Genomic DNA, 18663 nt, shown 5'->3' with positions numbered 1-18663 from the left:
GCAAGAACATCAGGGCATCAATTATAAATGTTTTTAACTATTCGAGTTCCTCTCTGGTTCAAAGTAGAGATTATCTCAGTCATACTCATAGTAATACACATCTCCTTAGGAGATGGAACAGATTCTCTAAGTTCCACTAATTTCCTCCAAAGTTATTAACACTTGGAGTGAGAGGAAGTCACTAAACAATTTATTCTATTATTTACATGCAATTATTATGACTAAAATAACCCGCTCCCAGAATTTGAAATGGTTTTTGCCATTCTTTCTGCTTATTCCAATAGAAAGCTTTAATTCTTCTGAACTCTCACAAATAGGAGACCTTGGTGACCAGAACGTCTTCAAAAGGCTCCTTAACCTTTATAGTTAATCCTACCACACTATATTAAGAACTAGTTATTCACTCCCGTGGAGGGGCAGGGAAGTGCTGACATACTTCAGCAGAAAAACAGGGGAGAAAACAGAGTAATAAAGACTCACACTTGGACACCTTTCCCTTCACAAATGCTTCAAAATTAGAAAAGCAGATCATTTCCTAACTAATGCTTTCCCCCCATCACTGGGTTATACTAGATGATGCTTTCTCTTATAACCTGAAGAGTCACAAGAGGCACGGGAAATAAAGAGTACTTTTCTCTTTCCTTTTAATAAACAAACAAACAAACAAAAGCAACGAGTCTACTGTAAGAGGTATGTTGACTGCTGTGCTCCTTCAGTGCAAAACGTGGGGATCTGAGCATGTTCTTCCACGGAAGACTCTGAGCAATTGGGCATTCCACCAACTCTCTATTACTAAGCTTCAAAATTTATGAGCAGTTCATCTCTGGAAACATAAACAAAATCCAGCATCGACGGTGGCCTATGAGAAGAGAAGCTGGGGAACAAGAGTGGGAAAGAATCTTATTTTTCACTTTATACCTTTAAAAAATTGTTTTAAACTACTTATAGCATGTGCATTAATTGCCAACACCAAAAAATGAAAGAAAAAAGCTGTGAATAGACCCAGCAAGCTATCATAAAACTAGGTGGTCTTAAAAAAAAAATGCTTTTTTAGGTTTCTGTAAGAAACTACTCTGAACTTAAAAACAAATATGACTGCACATCATCAAAGCGGAGAGAGTGCAAGTGAACACACTTAAAAACAGCAATGACAAAATCTCAAAGGAGGTTATACTTCCAGCCAGAAGCAAGCACAGGAACCAGAGGTCAGAGGGTTAAAGCCTTTCACTACTAAAAATAAAAACCACCCACCCGAAGGGGAAAAAAAGTTCTCCAATGATAGAGCTTCTAGGATGGAAAGAAAAGACTACAATTTCTTTTACAGCCCCAATATTCACCCCATGCTTCCTACTCATGAACTCCTGTTCATTTAACACCTGGACACCTCTCCTGACTGCTTCCCTTGGACAAAAGAGCCAAAGATATCTTTTTCTTACTTCTTGCTAATATTATGTTTGCCAGCTGAATATCTAAAAAGGGGCCACTCTTCCAAATAGTTTCAAGAGGCTCATGAGCTATTTAAGTGAGCTGGTGTTATTGCCAGCCAGGAAGCCAGGGTTAGAATGATTAAGAAAACCATAATACTCTGAGGTAGATGGGCACTTTCACCCAGTAAGTATGTGAAAAATGCTGACTTTCATGGATTACATATCCTGAATCTTGATTTTTTTTCCCCCAGATAAGTTGTGCCAGAAGAAATTTGGTAATTACTTGGATGAACTCCATTCACTATCTTTTTCCCCCCTCCATTTCCATGTGTCCACCCCTATTCTCTTACAACAAAATATGCATTATTGGAACACAATAGGTGTTCATTGCTGTTTACTGAAGAAAAGAGGAAATGGGACCAACACGAAACTGAGGTCTGGGGCCTATTTGACTGAAGGCAGACCATTCATGTTGAGGTTGGGAGGCAGGTGGCCTCTGATCTTGTACCAGAGAAGCTAATGTTCTTCTGATTATTCCCACAATCCCTAAAATTCAAGGGTAAGTGTGATTATTTCCAGTATCCTAGCGAGCCCTTCAAATAATTTTAAAATAAACAGGGACACCATCCTTAGAGAATAATAGATGAATAACAGTGGAAGACAGAGCAATTACTGAATATTTTGGAGACCTTAAACTAACTGCTATATTTTTATAAATGTCTTTCTTACATTTTTGCCTGTTTCACATGGATCTATAACCTTCCTAGAACTAAGAATCATGACTTTCTGTGCAAAATAGAATTTGTTTGCCATGCTACATACATTTAAAGAAAAAAAAAAAAAGAGAGAGAATGTTTCTTTAATCATTTCAACAAACATAACACAACTATCAATTTCTCAAGATTAAGTGAAACTGTTCAGCAACATGACCTAAATACGTCAGGGCTGATCAGAGAACTCGTATCAAAGTATTTTTCGGTTAACAAAAAATGGGGGAAAGTTTATGAACTTGGGTTTACTGGCATCTTCTTCAGGCCAACCAATTAGCATCCAATGTATGTGGGTTTGGTTCAAACAGGACCAGGGTGGAGGGCAGAAAGTGACACAGAGCGGGGAGCAAACAAAGGAACAAACATGGAAGGGCAAAAGGAAAGCAGTGAATACTTACTTAGTAAAACGTTACTCAATTAAACATTCAGGGTAGGGGTAATAAAACCACAAAATTTCCTCTCTGCTTGAAGATAGATTCAAAGATCCAATTAAAATTATAGACTGACCAACATATTCAATTCTCCTGCCATCATGAATGAAAATGCAGAGGGGGACTTGAAAAAGAAAAGCTGCCTTTTCAATATAAACACATCATTTTTAAAAGCTCTATTATTCAAAGATCACTGGCTCATTGAGGAAGCACAAATAACATTTATCCAACCAACTTTATTTTAACAAATAGATTATAGCAGAGCCTGCAGCAAGAATATTATTAAGATGGAAAATGTTCCTTTCTCCACAGATGACAGTACCTTATACTCATCTAATCCATCTTCTCCCTTTTTTCTGTGAATCAAGAATGGGAGGGATGCTACTGTTTCCACAATGTCAGACAAGAACACGATGTCAGACAAGAACATTTCCTGACCATCATTTTAAAAAGCCTCACGGTAACTTTTTTTTGCAACTATTTCATATTAGTTAGAAATTAGCATACTATTATACCATACACATATTAGAGTGTAATTGTATTAAATTAAAATTCAAAGTGATTACAACTTCCAAACATGTTTCAATAACATTTTAAAAAGTGCTTTTTAGAGTTTTCCACTAGCTACGGACTTGTAAGGCAGGGAATAAATCAAGTACATAACTGTAAACGTGGTAAAGAAAGTTACAGAATCTTTAGTGTGAAACTGACTTCAAACTGAATTCATGAGACACTATTTTACTTGAATACAATTTCCAGTAACTCTGTAACATGAGGAAATCATTGGGAAAATAGCTTTAAAACAAAACCTTACAATTGCGAAGTGTTCCATTATCCTAAAATTACCAACCCACCAAAATAAAAGGAACCATTTATATACTATACAGCTAAGAAATATATATGATTGTAGCAGAAGGACTGGAAAAGAATAAGTCAACGAAGTTCTGAATGAAAGAGTCAATAGACTATTCTAATGCAATCCACACAGAGGTACCCAAAGGGTCAGAATTTCTGAATACATTGGCATCTTGACAGCCAAGATAATACTAGGTCAGCAAAGCAGTATACAGCTCAACTAACAAATCAAAAATCCTAAAACACAAAAAGCTAGACAAACACTCATGCTGCCGGCAAGAGAAATATTGAGCTTTTTCACACACCTGACAGAGAAAACTGAAACCAAACAAAAAATTGTGGAAGACTTCTTATAGTCCTCAGTTGGCCTCTCAGATTTCCTTACTATTCACTCAAGTGGATATACCTCACTGAAGGAAGGATTCCGATGGTACAAATGAGAAACATTATCCATACACAGAACACCTGCAGAAGAAGGGGTGATTTCTAATTGAAGACAGAATAATGTCATAGACATGGATTGGTTAAAGCTTGACCTGTATCCTGGGGTGGGATGCTTCCAACAGTTGACCTTAGGATGCAAGGAACTAGCAGTTGACTTGCATTCTCACACACATTTAATGTTTTAAAAGGGGAGGAGAGGGAGGAGCCCAGTTCAGTCTAGAGAAGGTTCCAAAAATTTAGACTTGTACAGTCTGGAGGGTTTGTCTTAAGGTCTGTTAAAATCTGCTCCCCTCCAAACCAGAAAGTTTAAAATAAGTCCTGAATCAAACCATAAAGAGTGATCCAAAAGCTAGAACAGGAGGAAACAATATTCTAATACACTTCATTATAACCCAATCAACAGCTTCTTCAGAAAGAATCCTCATTACAACTGACCCATTAAAGAATATCAGTCATTCTCTCCAAAATATTCCTATGTTTAGTGCTGCAAAGGAGGTCAGAATAATTTAGAACAAAACTCTCAAGTTACTGATGAGGAAATAGGTCCAGAGAAATTAAGTGACCTACCCAAGGTCACTTAGCTAATGAAGGGCACAGGCTGTGTTACAACTCAAGATCTCTGGCTCCCAGGAACTGCTTTTTCCATTGCATCATTCAAGATAACATAAAGCTATTTTCCAGGAATTTTGATAAACAAACCAACCAAAAAAAAAAGTAAAACAAAACAAAATAAAAAAACCAAACAGCAGGGAGCAGGGGAGGCATGAATTTTTGAATTCCAAGTCCCTTACAGTAGTAGGCAATATAACAGTATTTATTTGGGGGGGGCAGAGAAATAATTACAATATGTGGAATTTTCTACGGATTTATTTTTTAACATAAAAAGCTACTTAAACGATGTCAGAGATTAAGAAGATTGTTAGATGCTCCAAGTTTTCTGGAACAACAGAGAAACTCTCTCCCATAGCTCAGAAGCTGCATGAGGCAAAACATTTACACCAGGGCAGTCCTTCTGCCTTACATTTACACCTATGGACAAACGTTGCCTTTGGGGCTTATGATTCAGTGATGCATGAGGGAGGCTGGCTGGCAAAAAAAGACTTACTGGAGAGGGAAAGGGGAGGGGGGAACACCTCCATTAATTTCTCTCTTACTTTCCTTTATTTTAGAAGGGAAAATCAGAACAAATTTTCCATCCCATAAAGTAATACATCTCACATAACGTTGGTTATTTGAGGGCCACAACACAAATCTAGCAAGCTTTCAGAAAGTTAGCCCAGGCTGCCCTGATGAGCTTTCACTTGGGCTGTCACTGGTCAAAAAAACAAATCTGGTTTTGAGAGCTTAAGCAGCATTTCCTCCAACCTCAGTACCAAACTCTACCCAGGCCCTTGCAATGAATCTCTAGATTCTCATGATTTGCAAGCTATATCCGGCGTTTTCATTTCACTGTGAGCTCCCCTGGGCCTAGAAGGGTCAGTTTTTGTTGATCTTATCTGGCTCCAAGCTTTGCAAACTGCGGCCGCTCGATATATAGTGTTGACCCTAATACAATTTCCAGCCAAATGAGTTTTTCCTGAATGATCCCCAAACAGTTCCAGCCAGGAACTTGTGTTTCCTTTTTTTTTTCCCCTCCTCCTTCCCATTAGTAAGGGACATAAATGTTAGAATCTTGAGCCAACCCAATCAATCCTACAACCACGTGCTCGTGGATTTCCAGACAGGAAGATGAAGGAACGTGGCGTCGTAGTAAACCGTAGTAAAGAGAGGAGGGAAACAAAATGGGGCACGTCACATGGTCACGGCCTGGATTTTTCTCAATTAAAAATAAGAGGAAGTGTGTGTTTCCGGCCTCTGTCAGTGGGCTGGTTGGACTTTCTCATTCTTAGGATTCTGGGCTGGATGCACGAATAAGGCTGAGCGCATAACATCCTCTGGGAGGGGAGTAGGAGGGGGTGCGTACTTGGCTCAGTTCCACAGGCACTACAGGGAAGAGGTGGAGGGAGAGAGTTGGGAGGGCTGGTGGTCCCGACGCCCAGCCCCGGGGGCCACCGCTGAACCCAGGACCCAGCCGGAGGCCCCCGGCCCCCACCCCATCCCCCGACCCGAGGCCCCACCCCGCGCCCTCGGCAGCGCGGTAGATACTCGCGCAGATTGGCTCTGGCCGGAGCCAATCAGGACCCGTCCGCTCCGCCCACTCAGAGCCAGATCTGCACGGAAAGGCCGGGCCCGGCTCACCAGCCTCCGCGGACCACGCGGCGGGGCGGGGAAGGGGCCAGGCAGCCCGGCGCCTCTAGGCGACCGGAGGTGGGCGGGGTGGGAGATTTGTGAGGGCGGCCTCAGCCCCGCTGCAGATTCCCCAACCCCCGGCTAAAGGGGCTTGGAAGAGGGAGGGGAGCCAAGTGCCAAATAAATAGGGAGGAATGCAGGAAGCGGAGGTGACCCGGGAAACGGGAAAGTGCCAGAGCTGAGACGGTATGCGCCAGACAAAAAAGGCCACACAGGGAGGGGAAGGGAAGGAGGGAGGAGGAGGGAGAGAGGAGAGGTAGTCCTGGAGGTACGGAATCCTTGAAATCACAACAAGGAAATGGAGTGAAAGGAAGAGAAATGCCCCCCTTTTTGGGGGGGGGCATAACAAAATGACAAAAAAATAAATAAAGGGAACTTAAACGGGGCGGCTTGGGTCTGCGCCTTTGCCAAAGCCTGCTCTATCTGCCGGAGCTGCAGTTTCAAAACAAAAAACAAATTTGAGGTAAAAGCTGGTTAAAGATAACTGGGCTGCTGTGTCCTTTCTGTCCTCTTGGGCTCTCAATCCACTCTCTGCAGAGAGTAGGCCACAAGGACTGCGAAATTCTAAAATGGAGAAAAAGAGAAAAAAAGACAAGGCCGGAAACATGAAATAAGAGGTGGGAAACAAAGGGAATGGGAGAAGGGGATGCTGGAAAACAAGAACTCAAAATCAGAACGAAGTTAGAGGAGGCACAGGTGGACAAAAATTGGTAACTGGACATGAGGTCATTGGGAAGGACAAGCACCAGTCCTGAGCACCTGAGCTGCCTCACTGATGTTTTCCTTTAACAGTCAGTGAAAAATACTAGACAAGCCTCAATGTTTAAAATAAGGGGTTGGGAGAAAGCACACACCCCTTCTAGCTCCCCATTCCGTTCCTGTTTCAGGTTTTACCAGAGCCATGAGCAAGAGAGGGGCAAAGATAGGAATTTCTGAGGAAGTTAGGAAAAGGATGTTTTCACAACTAAAATACTCATTCCCAGGAAAAGTTGTTTGCCAAGGAAGGTCGGATTTTTTGTTTCAGCTAATTGACGATCAGATCACATCTTTAAACTCAACAGGGCAAAGGAGGGAGAATTCAGGATGGAAGGGTGTCAAGTAGCATTTGGTGCCTCATTTAAAACACACTGCAAACACCTCTCATCTCTCCATCTACAGCTTACAAAATACACACTGTAGAATTTTTCTGCCATGGGGCTGTCCAAGCATGGTGTATTGCTTACTCCAAGATTATTAGGGATATGATTATAAGTTTATTCCAGAATGTTACATTCTCCCTAAGAAAGCTAAGAATAGAAGATCGTTTTGCTTTGGTTAGTTTGTTTTTAATGTACCGTCCACATAAAGAGGACTTTATTTTAAAGCTCCTTTAAGAGAGGAAAACTCTATTTGGTCATCAATTTCTTTCAGAGCAAAATATTATTTCTTCTCTCTATAAAAAGAAACCTGTTCAAACTAAGAAAACAGGTGAGGAAAATTTATTGTTTCTTAGCTTCTTCTTTCGTCTTCTCTAAAATGAAAATTTTGGCTCTGCTGGGTTTGTTTCCTACAAATCCTCATTACTTTATAAATGAAACATTTTGCAACATAAATGGTTAAAGCATTAGAGGGATTCACATTCCTTAAAAAGTCATTTTTTTTATCATTTAAAAATAACCAAAGTTTTTAACTTTTGATGTTGACAAATATAATTAAATCTCTTCTAGTCAATCACGAAAATAAACACTGAATGCTAATCAAATAATGCTTTCGGGGCGCCTGGGTGGCTCAGTTGGTTAAGCGACTGCCTTCGGCTCAGGTCATGATCCTGGAGTCCCGGATCGAGTCCTGCATCGCGCTCCCTGCTCGGCGGGGAGCCTGCTTCTCCCTCTGACCCTCCCCCCTCTCATGTGCTCTCTCATTCTCTCTCTCTCAAATAAATAAATAAAATCTTTAAAAAATAATAATAATAATGCTTTCTATATCATCTCACCTAAAATCTTAGTCTGAATGTGTACCTATATCTTGTTCTAGAAACCAGCACATGATATGGGTCAAGTATTAGAAGCTGGTTAGAATCAAGGAGACTGAGACTACATAATAAACAAATACCTACCAAGAGGAACCCAATGCACAATTTCTTATGAATGGACACATATTTAAAAGCTCATTCTATGAAGTATACATCAAAAAGACTATCACAAGATAATCAGTTTGTCAGAATAAAGTGTTTCCAAATGCTGGAAACTTCTGCACTGCCAACTCACCACATTATTTGCAGACTATACTCTCTTCTTCCCACAATTATGACCACCAGAAAACAGGCTCAACAGAATGAAGGACAGGCAAATTTCCTATTACAAATGTTTTTCATTTTCAATAGAGCCTTAGCCACAGAAGACGTAAAGCCAACTTTCAATATGTACTGAGGTGTCTATTCCAGCACTTAAAGGCAAACAATAAATGCTCTAAAAATGGAAGAGTACTCCTAGCCTTTACATTCAGTGCAAAACAAAACCAAAGCTCGGCATTTCCCTAACATAATACTCCTTTTCAACGTAAAAATGTTAAGTAATTTTACAGAAGATATACAGTAGCCCCCAAATGATCTGTCTGATGTCTCCCTGCAGGCCTTTGCAAGAACAGACAACTGTAAGGCAGACACGCTGGGATGAATTTCCTAGCTCTTCACTAATAATGGGTCCCAGACACATGCAGACTTTACTGCAGACCCCATGCAAAAGCAGCCACGCCTGTGAGGTGGTGGGTCAGTGTGTGAATAATATTTCACAAATCCTGGGGCGCCTGGGTGGCTCAGTCAGTTAAGCATCTGCCTTTGGCTCAGGTCATGATCCCAGAGTCCTGGGATCAAGAGCCCCACATCAAGAGCCCCACATGGGGCTCCCTGCCCAGCGGGGGGCCTGCTTCTCCCTCTCCCTCTGCTGCTCCCCCTGCCTGTGCTCTCCTGCTCTCTGTCAAATAAGTAAATAAAATCTTAAAAAAAAAAAAATTTCACAAATCCTGGTTCAGGAGCAAAAAGAGAATGTCACCCATAATTGCTCTCTACAGAGTCATAAATAGACAGGTATTTCTCCCTAAATATGTCAGCCTAAACAAGCTCTTACTCCTGAATCTTTTTAGGGCAGCAAGAATAAAAACTGATGTTTCCACTGCTATTTATGTTGCCTCGGTACTGTGAAATCACAGAATTAAAGTACACAGAGCAACTTGATAAGATCGCCCTTAAGAGCTCCAAGAAACTATCTGAAATGAAGGGTTTGGATCAGCCCCCGTGCTAACAAATATTTTTGTAGAGCTGTTCCTTCTAGGGACTGACCTAAATATACAGTCACAAGAAAACTTCAGTAAAGAGAACAAGGTTGTTATGTATGAACTTCACAAGCCTCAGAACTGGCATCGGGTATATATTTTGAAAATACTACAGTAAGTACTTCACTTGGGAGCCTCAAATGAAAGGCCTCCTGGGCCCAGGCTCCAACAGGTTTATTGACAGTCAGCCAAGTGTCCTGGTGGAGGGAGCCCCTTGTGTGCCCTCCCCTCCCCCATGCTGTGAAAGCACTCCCTAAGGAAGCAGTGGGAAGGAGAGGAAAGGGGCCTAGGCAAAGAGGAAGAGAATTCCAGCACAAGGTTAAAAGCAGATTTGTCTTCTGACTTTGTCACCGTGAAACGCACCTGCTGTGATGCCCAGTTGAGCTACTGGAGGTCCTCTGGCTGCTTCTGGAAACTGAGGCTGGCATACGCGCTTAAATCCTCGCTGGAGCGGCTGCTTGAGCGGCTCTCCCTGCTGCCCAGAGGCTGATGAGGGGGCGGGGGCAGGGGCGGTTGAGGGGGGCGCTCCTGAGGGCGCTGTTTGAAGTCCTTGACCAAATCCAGGTCTATGTAGTTAAGCCCATTCTCCAAACCCCCAGCAGCCCCGCACACTTGGGCCGGCTCCTTGGGGGCTCCCCCGAGCTCCCCAGGCCTCAGCCACACATTCTCAAAGGAAGCAGAACTGTGGCGTTTCATATCCTCTGTGCTGCTGCTGCCAGCACCGCTGCCCCCTACAGCAGCCCCCCCTCCAAAGGGCACCGCGTTGCCCGCCCGGGTGGCACTCGGCGTGGACGAGAAGGTCTCAGAGCTATGCCGCCTCCGGCACCCTTGTGGGTCCGCACGGATCACTTTGGCACTCTGCGTACGGTTGGGACTGAGGTTCACCCGGGTGAAGGCGCTCACGCCCCCAGGTCCCTGGGGGCCCCCCAGAAGGGAAGAGCGGGCCACCAGCTCCCCTGCTTTTTGAGGCGCGGTGGGGGAAGCAGAGGCTGCAGAGGATGAGGAGGGAGCGGCCGCTGTGGCCCCTGGAAGGCTGGCCTCCTCCACAACAATGCCTGTCCGCATGTCGGCATAGCTGACAGGGGCAACTGGCGAGGTGTCCACGTAGCCCTGCCCAGGACAGCCCATCTGCATGGTCATGTAGTCCCCCCGGCTGCCGGGCACTGCCCGCGTAGGCCTGCACATGCTAGCAGCACCGGGAGGGGCAGGGCCCGCACTGCCTGGCTGGACCCCAGCGCTCTCCTGCCAGGTCGCCCTCCGGCCTGGCCCCAGGTCCATGTTCATGTATTCCTCGGTGCCAGTCTCGTCCTCTCGGGGAGCTGGCGGGAGCTGGGATGGGCACCTGACAGAAGGCGAGCTGCGGGAAGCCACAGGACCAGATAAATAAGCTGGCTGTTCACTCCCAAATTCAATATTCACATATTCGCCAGGGCTCTTGGGCTCCGGGGGAGGGCGCAGCAGGGGCGGGAGCTGCTGTTGCTCCCTGACCCGAGGTAAGGTGCTGGCCTTGGGGTCCCCCAGGGACAGCCTCGTGGGCCGAGCCAGGCGGCTGTGGGTCTGGGCAGCTGTGTCCACCTTTCGAGGCAGATGGGGCTGCAGGACCTGATGGTGGACATGCGGGAGGCCAGGATCCGGCCTCACCCCACAGTATCCCCCGCCCAGGCTGTCGCTGCTGGTGGACGAGGAGGAATCTTCCGCCGTTGTAGCATAGAGAAGGCGGCCAGAGCTGGAGGAAAGGCGGAGGTGCTGGTGCCGGGCACCCTCCTCCAGCTCCCCAGGCCGCTGGGTGTGCTTAAAGGACCTTGGCAATGAGTAGTAGGAGAGAACTGGCTTGTGCTGGGGGTCCTCTGGGCCGTAGTAGCAGTCGGAGGGGCTGCTGGTGTTGGAGCCCCCCCCTGGCGACATGTTCATGTAGTCACCGGTACAAGACAAGAGCTTGCCACTCCCGCTCTCCATGGGCAGTTTGGGATGCGGCAGGGCGTGAGCGTGGTGGCCCCCTACCCCATTTGTCCACAGCTTGCCGTAGCTGCTCCCAGAAGGGGCGGCGCTGCTGCTGGGTCCGCCTCCAGTGTCCGGGGAGCAGCTGCTGCTTGGGGACATCATCATGTAGCCATTGGGGTCCACTCTCTGGGGATGGCGTCTGATCGGGTTGATGATCTGCTGTGGCGCCGACACGCTCTTGGGGCTCATGGGCATATAGTCGCCACTGCCCTTTCGGCTGCTGGGCACTGGCGCCACTCCTGGGGACATGGGCATGTAGCCATCATCCGTGTGGAGAGTGGAGGAGTCTGGGCGGTGGTGGCCCCCACGCCTGTCCAAAGGGTGCATTTCCAGACCCTCCTCAGGGTAGGAGTGGGTGGGCACGAAGGCAGAGTGCCGGTAGCCAGGCAGCCGGCCTCCACTGCCACCTCCTGGCGGGTAGGGAGGCATCATCATCTCTGTATATTCCTCAATGGAAGCCACAGACGACTGGGATGGGGTCTTCTGGTGGGAAATGGTAGGGGATGTGCCCGCGGAGTGAGTCCGCTTGCGGAACCGATTATCCAGATCTACAGCACTGGCTGCTTCATCCCCAGCCAGGGCTGGGCTCGTGCCCAAGCCAGCTCCTGGGACGCAGCGGTGACCGTTGCCACCCCGAGGCAAAATGTAGTGACCATTGGGGGCGGTGAGGGTGGAGGACCCTTTGCCTCCCATGCAGATGTAGTTGCTCAGCTCCTCCTCACCGCGGGCTGGTGGCGTGTGGCCCAGGGAATCCGGGGTGACACTGCGGAAGGAACTTCGGAAATCGCAAGGGCTGGAGCCGTACTCATCGGAGGAGATGAAGCCGCCATCGCTGGGGGAACCCGACACAGAAGCACTAGACCGCCGCGGGAAGAGACAGTCCGAGGTGGAGCCGTGGCCGCTGGTGCTGCTGGACGACAGGCTGACCGGGCTGGTGGCGGAAGGCGAGCAGCGGGAAGAAGGCATGGGGATGGAGCGGCTGTGGTTGAGAGGGGGGTGCAGCCGGGAGCTGCCGCGATGCCGGTGGGCGTGGGTCCTGTTGGTGCTGGGACTCACGGGGCTGCCGTCCACCGAGGCCGGGCGGGACATGGTGCCTTCGCCGTCGCTGGACGCGCGCACACGGAAGGAGCCCTGCTTGCCGCCCACCATGCTGGCCGGTGAGGTGGCGGTGATGCTCTCGGTCCGCGAGCGGCGCGTCAGCCCCACCTGGCTGGGCGGGGGGTTGTTGAGGTGGTGCCTGCGCAGGGGGACGCTGATGGGGTTGGAGCAGTTGGAGGAGGACTGGCTCTTACTTCGAGGACGGAACTCATCGCTCATGGCCCGCATGGCCTCCAGGATGGTCTCGTGCATGTTCTGGGCCACCACAGAGTCATCCACCTGCATCCAGAACTCCCCAGGTCCTGTCACTGCGGAACGGCCCACTTCGATGAAGAAGAAGTTCTCTGAGTGGCCGCAGCGTCTGATGTTCATCAGCTGCAGCACCACGGCCGCCGCCTCCGAGTTCAGCTTCACGAAGCTGATGGTCTTGCTGGTCAGGCAGAGACGGTAGATGCCAATCAAGTTCTTTGTCTGACCCAGGCCCTTGGGTTTCAGGATCACCTGCCAGACCTCCTTGAACGCAGGTCCTGGGGGCACGTCCCCGTAGCTCAAGTCCTCCCCAGCTTCCCCAAGGCCCGAGCTGCCGCTGCAGCTGCCCCCGCCGCCTCCTGCCCCGGGGGCCGCGGCCCCGTCGTGGTGGCCCTTGGCCCGGTTGTGCAGCTGCAGGAGGGCCTGGTACCAGCTGTCCTGCTCGGCCTCGCTGTCCGCCGCGATGGCAAAGTGCTCGTCCCGGGTGTAAAGGGCCACCAGGTGCTTGTTCTTGGAGTCCGCCCGCTTGTTGATGTTGAAGCAGCTCTCGAGGGGGATCGAGCGTTTGGGGGCGCTCGACTTGTGCCGCCACTTCTTCTCGTTCTCGTAGTACTCGAGGCGCGCCGGGCCCCCCGCCTCGCTGGCCGCCCGCAGCACGAAGAAGCGCTTGTGCATGCTCTTGGGTTTGCGCAGGTAGCCCACCTTGCGCACGTCCGAGAAGCCGTCGGTCTCCGGAGGGCTCGCCATGCTGCCGCCGCCACCGCTGCCGAGGAGAGGGAGGCGCCGAAAAACAACCGGGTGGGGGGCGGAGGCTCCTCGCCGCGGCCCCGCACATGCAAACAGGGCTGGAGACTGCCGAACCCCCGACTCCGAAAACCACGCCGCCCCCCGCGCCGGGGAGGGGCAGCCGAACGGGGACGCAGCTGCTGCGCCCAGGAGATGGCCTCGGCCGGAGTTTACGGGCGTTTCATGCCCCGGGGGGGAGGCAGTGCGTCCAGGGTGAGTGAAGCCCGGATCCTCCGAGAACCAAGTCTCCTCGCAGCCGCCGCGGCCAGAAAGGGGCGAAGATGCATCTCTCGCCGCCCGGGCTGGAGTCTGGCGCAGGCGGGCGGCGGCGGCCGGGGGGTCCCCGCGTTGCCCCTCCAGGCGCGCGCGCGCCTTCCCTCCTGAGTTCCCCTCTGGAAGTAGCGATTCCCGAGGCAAATTAAATATCCTTGGGCAGGGGGAGGCGAGCTGCCAAGTCCCAACGTTGCACGGGGTTCTCCCTCCTCCTCCTCCTTCGCCTCCTCCTCCGCCTCCTCCCACCCCCCAACCGCCCCGCCGCCACCAGCCGCCCAAATACCAGCTCAATCGCAGAGACCGCGGCGCTGCGGCTGTTGCTACTGCTGCTGCCGCCGTCCGCGGACGGGTCCGCTGCAGCCCCCATTCGGGCCCATCTCGGCGGGCGGAGAAAGTGCCTTCAACACGCAAAACGCTACTGGGCAGCCGAGGGAGCTGGGGACGCGCCGGAGGGACAGGCTCATCCCTGCCCCTCGCTCCAGTCGGCAGGGGAGGAAGGGAGGGGACGAGGGCGGGAGGCAAAGAGGGAGGTTTGGGAAGGAGTCGGGGAAGACGCCTCTTCCCCGGGAGGCGCTGCCCCTGCAGTTACTTCTCCCCTCCTCCCTCCTCCTCCTCGGAGAGTTGCCGAGAGCCCCAACCAAAACAAGCGGCGGCGTCTGGCTCCGTGCGCCGGCCCCCGCCGACCGCGCCGCCGTCTCACTCGGAGGAGAAAAACACGTGACGGAGCCTCCGCGCTCCGCAGCCCGGCCGCCGCCGCCGCCGCCACCGCCGCCGGGAGGCTCCCGCCCGGGTCTCTACATTCCCGGCCGAGCCCGCCCCGCGCCCGCCCCTCTCCGCCCCCCGACCGTGCCGCAGCGGCGCCCGCGCCGGGCCCAGGAGCAGCGCTTGGGCAGCGCCCCTGCGCGGCCGCCCGCCCCGGCGCAGAGCCGTCCTCCGCGCGCGCCACCCGGGGCGCCCCCGGCCCGCAGGAATCCCCGCCGCGGGTGCGGGCGGGTGTGTTTGGGTGGCTACCCGAAAGCACGAGGGGAGTCTGGGAAAACGGCGGCGGGGGGGCGAGCTCGGGAAGACGCAGGAGTGAGGGTGGGGGGCGGCGGGGGGGCACTGCGGCTACGGGGCCCTGAGTGGGAGGGTCCGGGGAGGAGGGGGCGCGGGAGCTGGGCTAGATCTTACCTAACAGGTAAGATCAACCCCTAGAGAGGGAGGTTTCTAGTCAAGCCTTTTTCTCCCAGAAAATATAAAACCTAGATTTCAGTTTCAGGGTGATAGGCCACAGCGCGGAAATCTGTATTTTTATAAGGTCTGCTAAGGGACTTCTGGGCCAGCCTTCCACCTTGGAATCCCCGAAATCACTGCAGGGAGGTACTTCGAAGGAACAGAGGTGCGCCCAAGGGCATATATTGGGGGATTCTGATCACTCCGAAATGAAAAGAGGGATCCCGGTAGAGTGTCCTCTGTCCGGCGCTGTGGGGCTAGCTGCTGATCAATTAGGGAGAAAATGTAAATATCTCGGCTCCCACCCCGCCCCAACCCATCCTTCCTAGGGAAGGGGCGGGAATCCACAGGGGTAAAGACTTGGCGAGAAAACGAGATGCCCGTTATCACATTCCGGAATCTACCTGTGTTTTTAAAAAGATGTTAGGGACCTACAGAGGGTTAATAAGGCCAAAACCCTACTGTGTAAATATTGGCTTAAGTGTTTGTTTCACGCACAGCTTCCACACCCATTGAATCACCCCATAAAATTTTTACCCTTGACCACAAGGATAATCGGGAGAAAACAAGGATCGTGCCACCTCGACGCTATGGGAAAATGAGTACTTCACGAGTAGAACAGGCCAGCATCCTGGATCTACTTGAACAGACTCTTACAGTCACCTTGGGGTATCAGTCTCACTACAAGCAAACGCTCCCCGAAGTTGTTGTTTTTTTTTTAAGCTGGCCTATAAGCAAGCAGTGGGTCCCTTGCTTGCGCAGTTGGCAGTAAGGACCCTACGAAGATGACGTTTGTCATTTGGTGTACTGCTATCTTATTTGTCCATCCCATTCCTGGCCGGTTTGGGGTTTCCGCCCCGTCTCCACGCCGGGGACCGTCCTTTGCCTCCAGCTCTCAGACACTGCGGGATGCTCGCGGGGAAAGGCGGCAGTGGAAGTGCTGGGCATGCTCCGTGGCCCGGCTGGCTGCGCCGCGGAGGAGCGCGCCTGGGCCTAAAGCGGGGGTGAGGGGCGGGGACTGTTTCTTGGGCAAGCTGCTGATTGGTAGGGCTGCCTGTCTTTCAAGCCTTGCATTGCAAGAGGGGAGGTGGGGACAGAGGGTGAGGGTACCAAGGTAGGTTGCAAAGCGTAGTAAAAAAATAAAATAAAAGAGAAGAACCATAGGCGCCATTCAGTGGCGTGTGGTACGTGAATTGGGGGACCCGGCATCTGCGGAAGCCTGGGAGCCCCTCATTTCTCCTCTTGCCTTCAGGTTCCCCAACATCATGCGGGCTCATCTAAACCTGGTTAATCTATCATTTGTGTACACACTGTTGAATTGAGAGCCCGCCCTTCTCTGCCTCTGACAGCTTGGTGATGGGGGCACACGTGCCCACTACTGCAAAGCTATAAATAGCAGATATTTGGAGCTGGTAAGGAGGCGGTAACAACAGTGACCGAGATTCTGGGAGCGTAGCTTGCTTTATGGGGAGCAGGGGAGGGGGGATGCAGAGCAGGGAAGACTGAAGTTAGTAGTAAAGTGTGATTGTGTGGGGTTTTAACCTTGGCAAGAAAAAAGTCGGATAAAAGGGTTGTTTGTTAGTAACAACGTAATCTAAGACCAAAGGGCTTTTTACAGGTTTGATGGTTAGCGCGGATGGGAGTGGAGGACATTTCACATTTTGTAGGAAAACAGTCCAAATCCATAGACTTTCACTTTTCAAATGATCCTTTCCTTCCCCGCCCTCCCCCCAAAAGCTAAAGGGAATATACCTCTATGGAAAACAAAATACTCTTGCTAAAAGAAGGCAGGAAGGTCGATTTAATTTCTCCAATAACCTTCACAGAAAAGTTTGGATTTTAATCATATAAAACAAATTACTGCATAATTATATAAAAGCTTTTTTTTTAAAATGTCTCAGTGGGAAAGGATTTATGCCTTAAAAATTCAATTTCAGTGGCTAAAATGTTCTATAGAAATCATGGAATAAGTCAGATTGCTGCAACAAATCCTGTTCAGACCAGTGGGTTTCAGGCGGAGGGTAACTGCTGATCATGGGATGTTACTGCCATCTCTTCCTACATGCTGGTGTTTTACTACCAACGTTAAAGGTGGTTAATATTTATTCTAATTATACTATAGTAAGTTCGTTTGTTCTTCACTTTTTTTATTAATGGGTTGAGATAACTCTGGAAATGCACATTTGGTTCATACAAGATATAGACTAGAAAGAAATGCTTTTGTGGAATCTGAAGTAATTTGGAGCAGGTACAAGTATTATCCTGTCACTGTAGGCTAAATTAGTCATGTGGCATACTGTAATGAAATACACCGTATGAAACATTCAGTCTTAGCTGATAATGCACAGAAACCAAAAAGCAACCTATTACCAAATGTATTGCTCAATGCCGCCATCTATAGGATAGTTAGAGATGATTTGTGTAATAGACTAAAGTGCATTTTAAAACTAAAACAGAGCTGAAATGGTTCATGGGAACACTGGGACAGTTATGTTGATATTCACAAATGCAGTTATGATTCCAGGAGCTAAGACTTCGTACTCCATGGGTGCACTGCGTAATGCTATCATGGACATTATACAAACTTTATAAATTATTACATATATCCTTAAAGTGATCTCTAATTAGAAACTTATTTTGGTTATGAATTAATCTGTTATAAATTAAACATTTTACATATTGTCAACATAGAGAAGTGTAAGTTACTGTAAAAAATAACAGAAATTAGATTTGAATTGGCTGAAGGTACAACTTAGAATTTGACAATTAGAAAGTATTTCTTATATCAAAACATGTTCTACTTAGGATAAATAGCTTATACCTGGAGGAGCTGTTTAAATATTGTCATCTTTAAGATTTGGGCAATTTAGAATGATGCTTGAAGGGAAATAAAAACTTGCCAATTTTCTCATTGTAATGTCTATTTGTTATTTTAAGATAGCTTCGTGGTAACAAATATTTGAATGCCTACTCTGCAAGGCGGTATAAAATATATAAAAGAGACAGCTTCTTATAGCTTTGATGGCATAATAAGAGATACAAAATACAGATGAATGATACCCAAAGTAGTGTGTGTGTGTGTGTGTGTGTGTTAAATGTGGAATAAAGGGTATTTACTGAGAGCAGGTAGAGATCATGGCGGATGAAATAACTAAAGAAATCTTTGTGGAGGAGAGAAGCTTTAAGCTTGAACTTGAAGGGTGGCTATCACTCAGATAAGTGATAGGCAATTTTTTTCCCCATTCAAGTGCTGTGGAGCACCTCCTTTGTCAGGCATGAAGCTGGGTGATTAAGATTTAGATTCCTGACATATGATCCTGCCCACAAGAAGCTTACAGTAAAGGTGGGAAACAAATGAATACAATTACAGAGCACTGTGATCTCTCTTGTAAAAAACAGTAGGCACAGGGGCACCTGGGTGGCTCAGTTGGTTAAGCGACTGCCTTCGGTTCAGGTCATGATCCCGGAGTCCCGGGATGGGGTCCCGCATTGGGCTCCCTGCTCAGCAGGGAGTCTGCT

General features: G+C 48.9%; 1 protein-coding gene across 1 annotated transcript in view; it reads right to left on the bottom strand.

The window, feature by feature from the left end:
• The window catches only part of IRS1 (insulin receptor substrate 1), a 64084-nt gene extending 49334 nt beyond the window's left edge, over positions 1-14750 (bottom strand). Inside the window, exon 1 of the mRNA XM_006735700.3 lies at positions 9889-14750. Within this exon, the coding sequence (XP_006735763.1) occupies positions 9910-13620 (3711 nt within the window). The 5' untranslated portion in view covers positions 13621-14750 and the 3' untranslated portion in view covers positions 9889-9909. The remainder of the gene's footprint in view (positions 1-9888) is intronic.
• Between the last annotated feature and the right edge of the window lie 3913 nt (positions 14751-18663).

Source organism: Leptonychotes weddellii, chromosome 3 (genome assembly GCF_054177405.1).
Source record: "Leptonychotes weddellii isolate Sample4059 chromosome 3, ASM5417740v2, whole genome shotgun sequence".
In the NCBI taxonomy this organism is placed as follows: Eukaryota; Metazoa; Chordata; class Mammalia; order Carnivora; family Phocidae; genus Leptonychotes; species Leptonychotes weddellii.
Note: the sequence above shows the minus strand (reverse complement) of the source record. Positions and strands in the feature narration are given on the sequence as shown.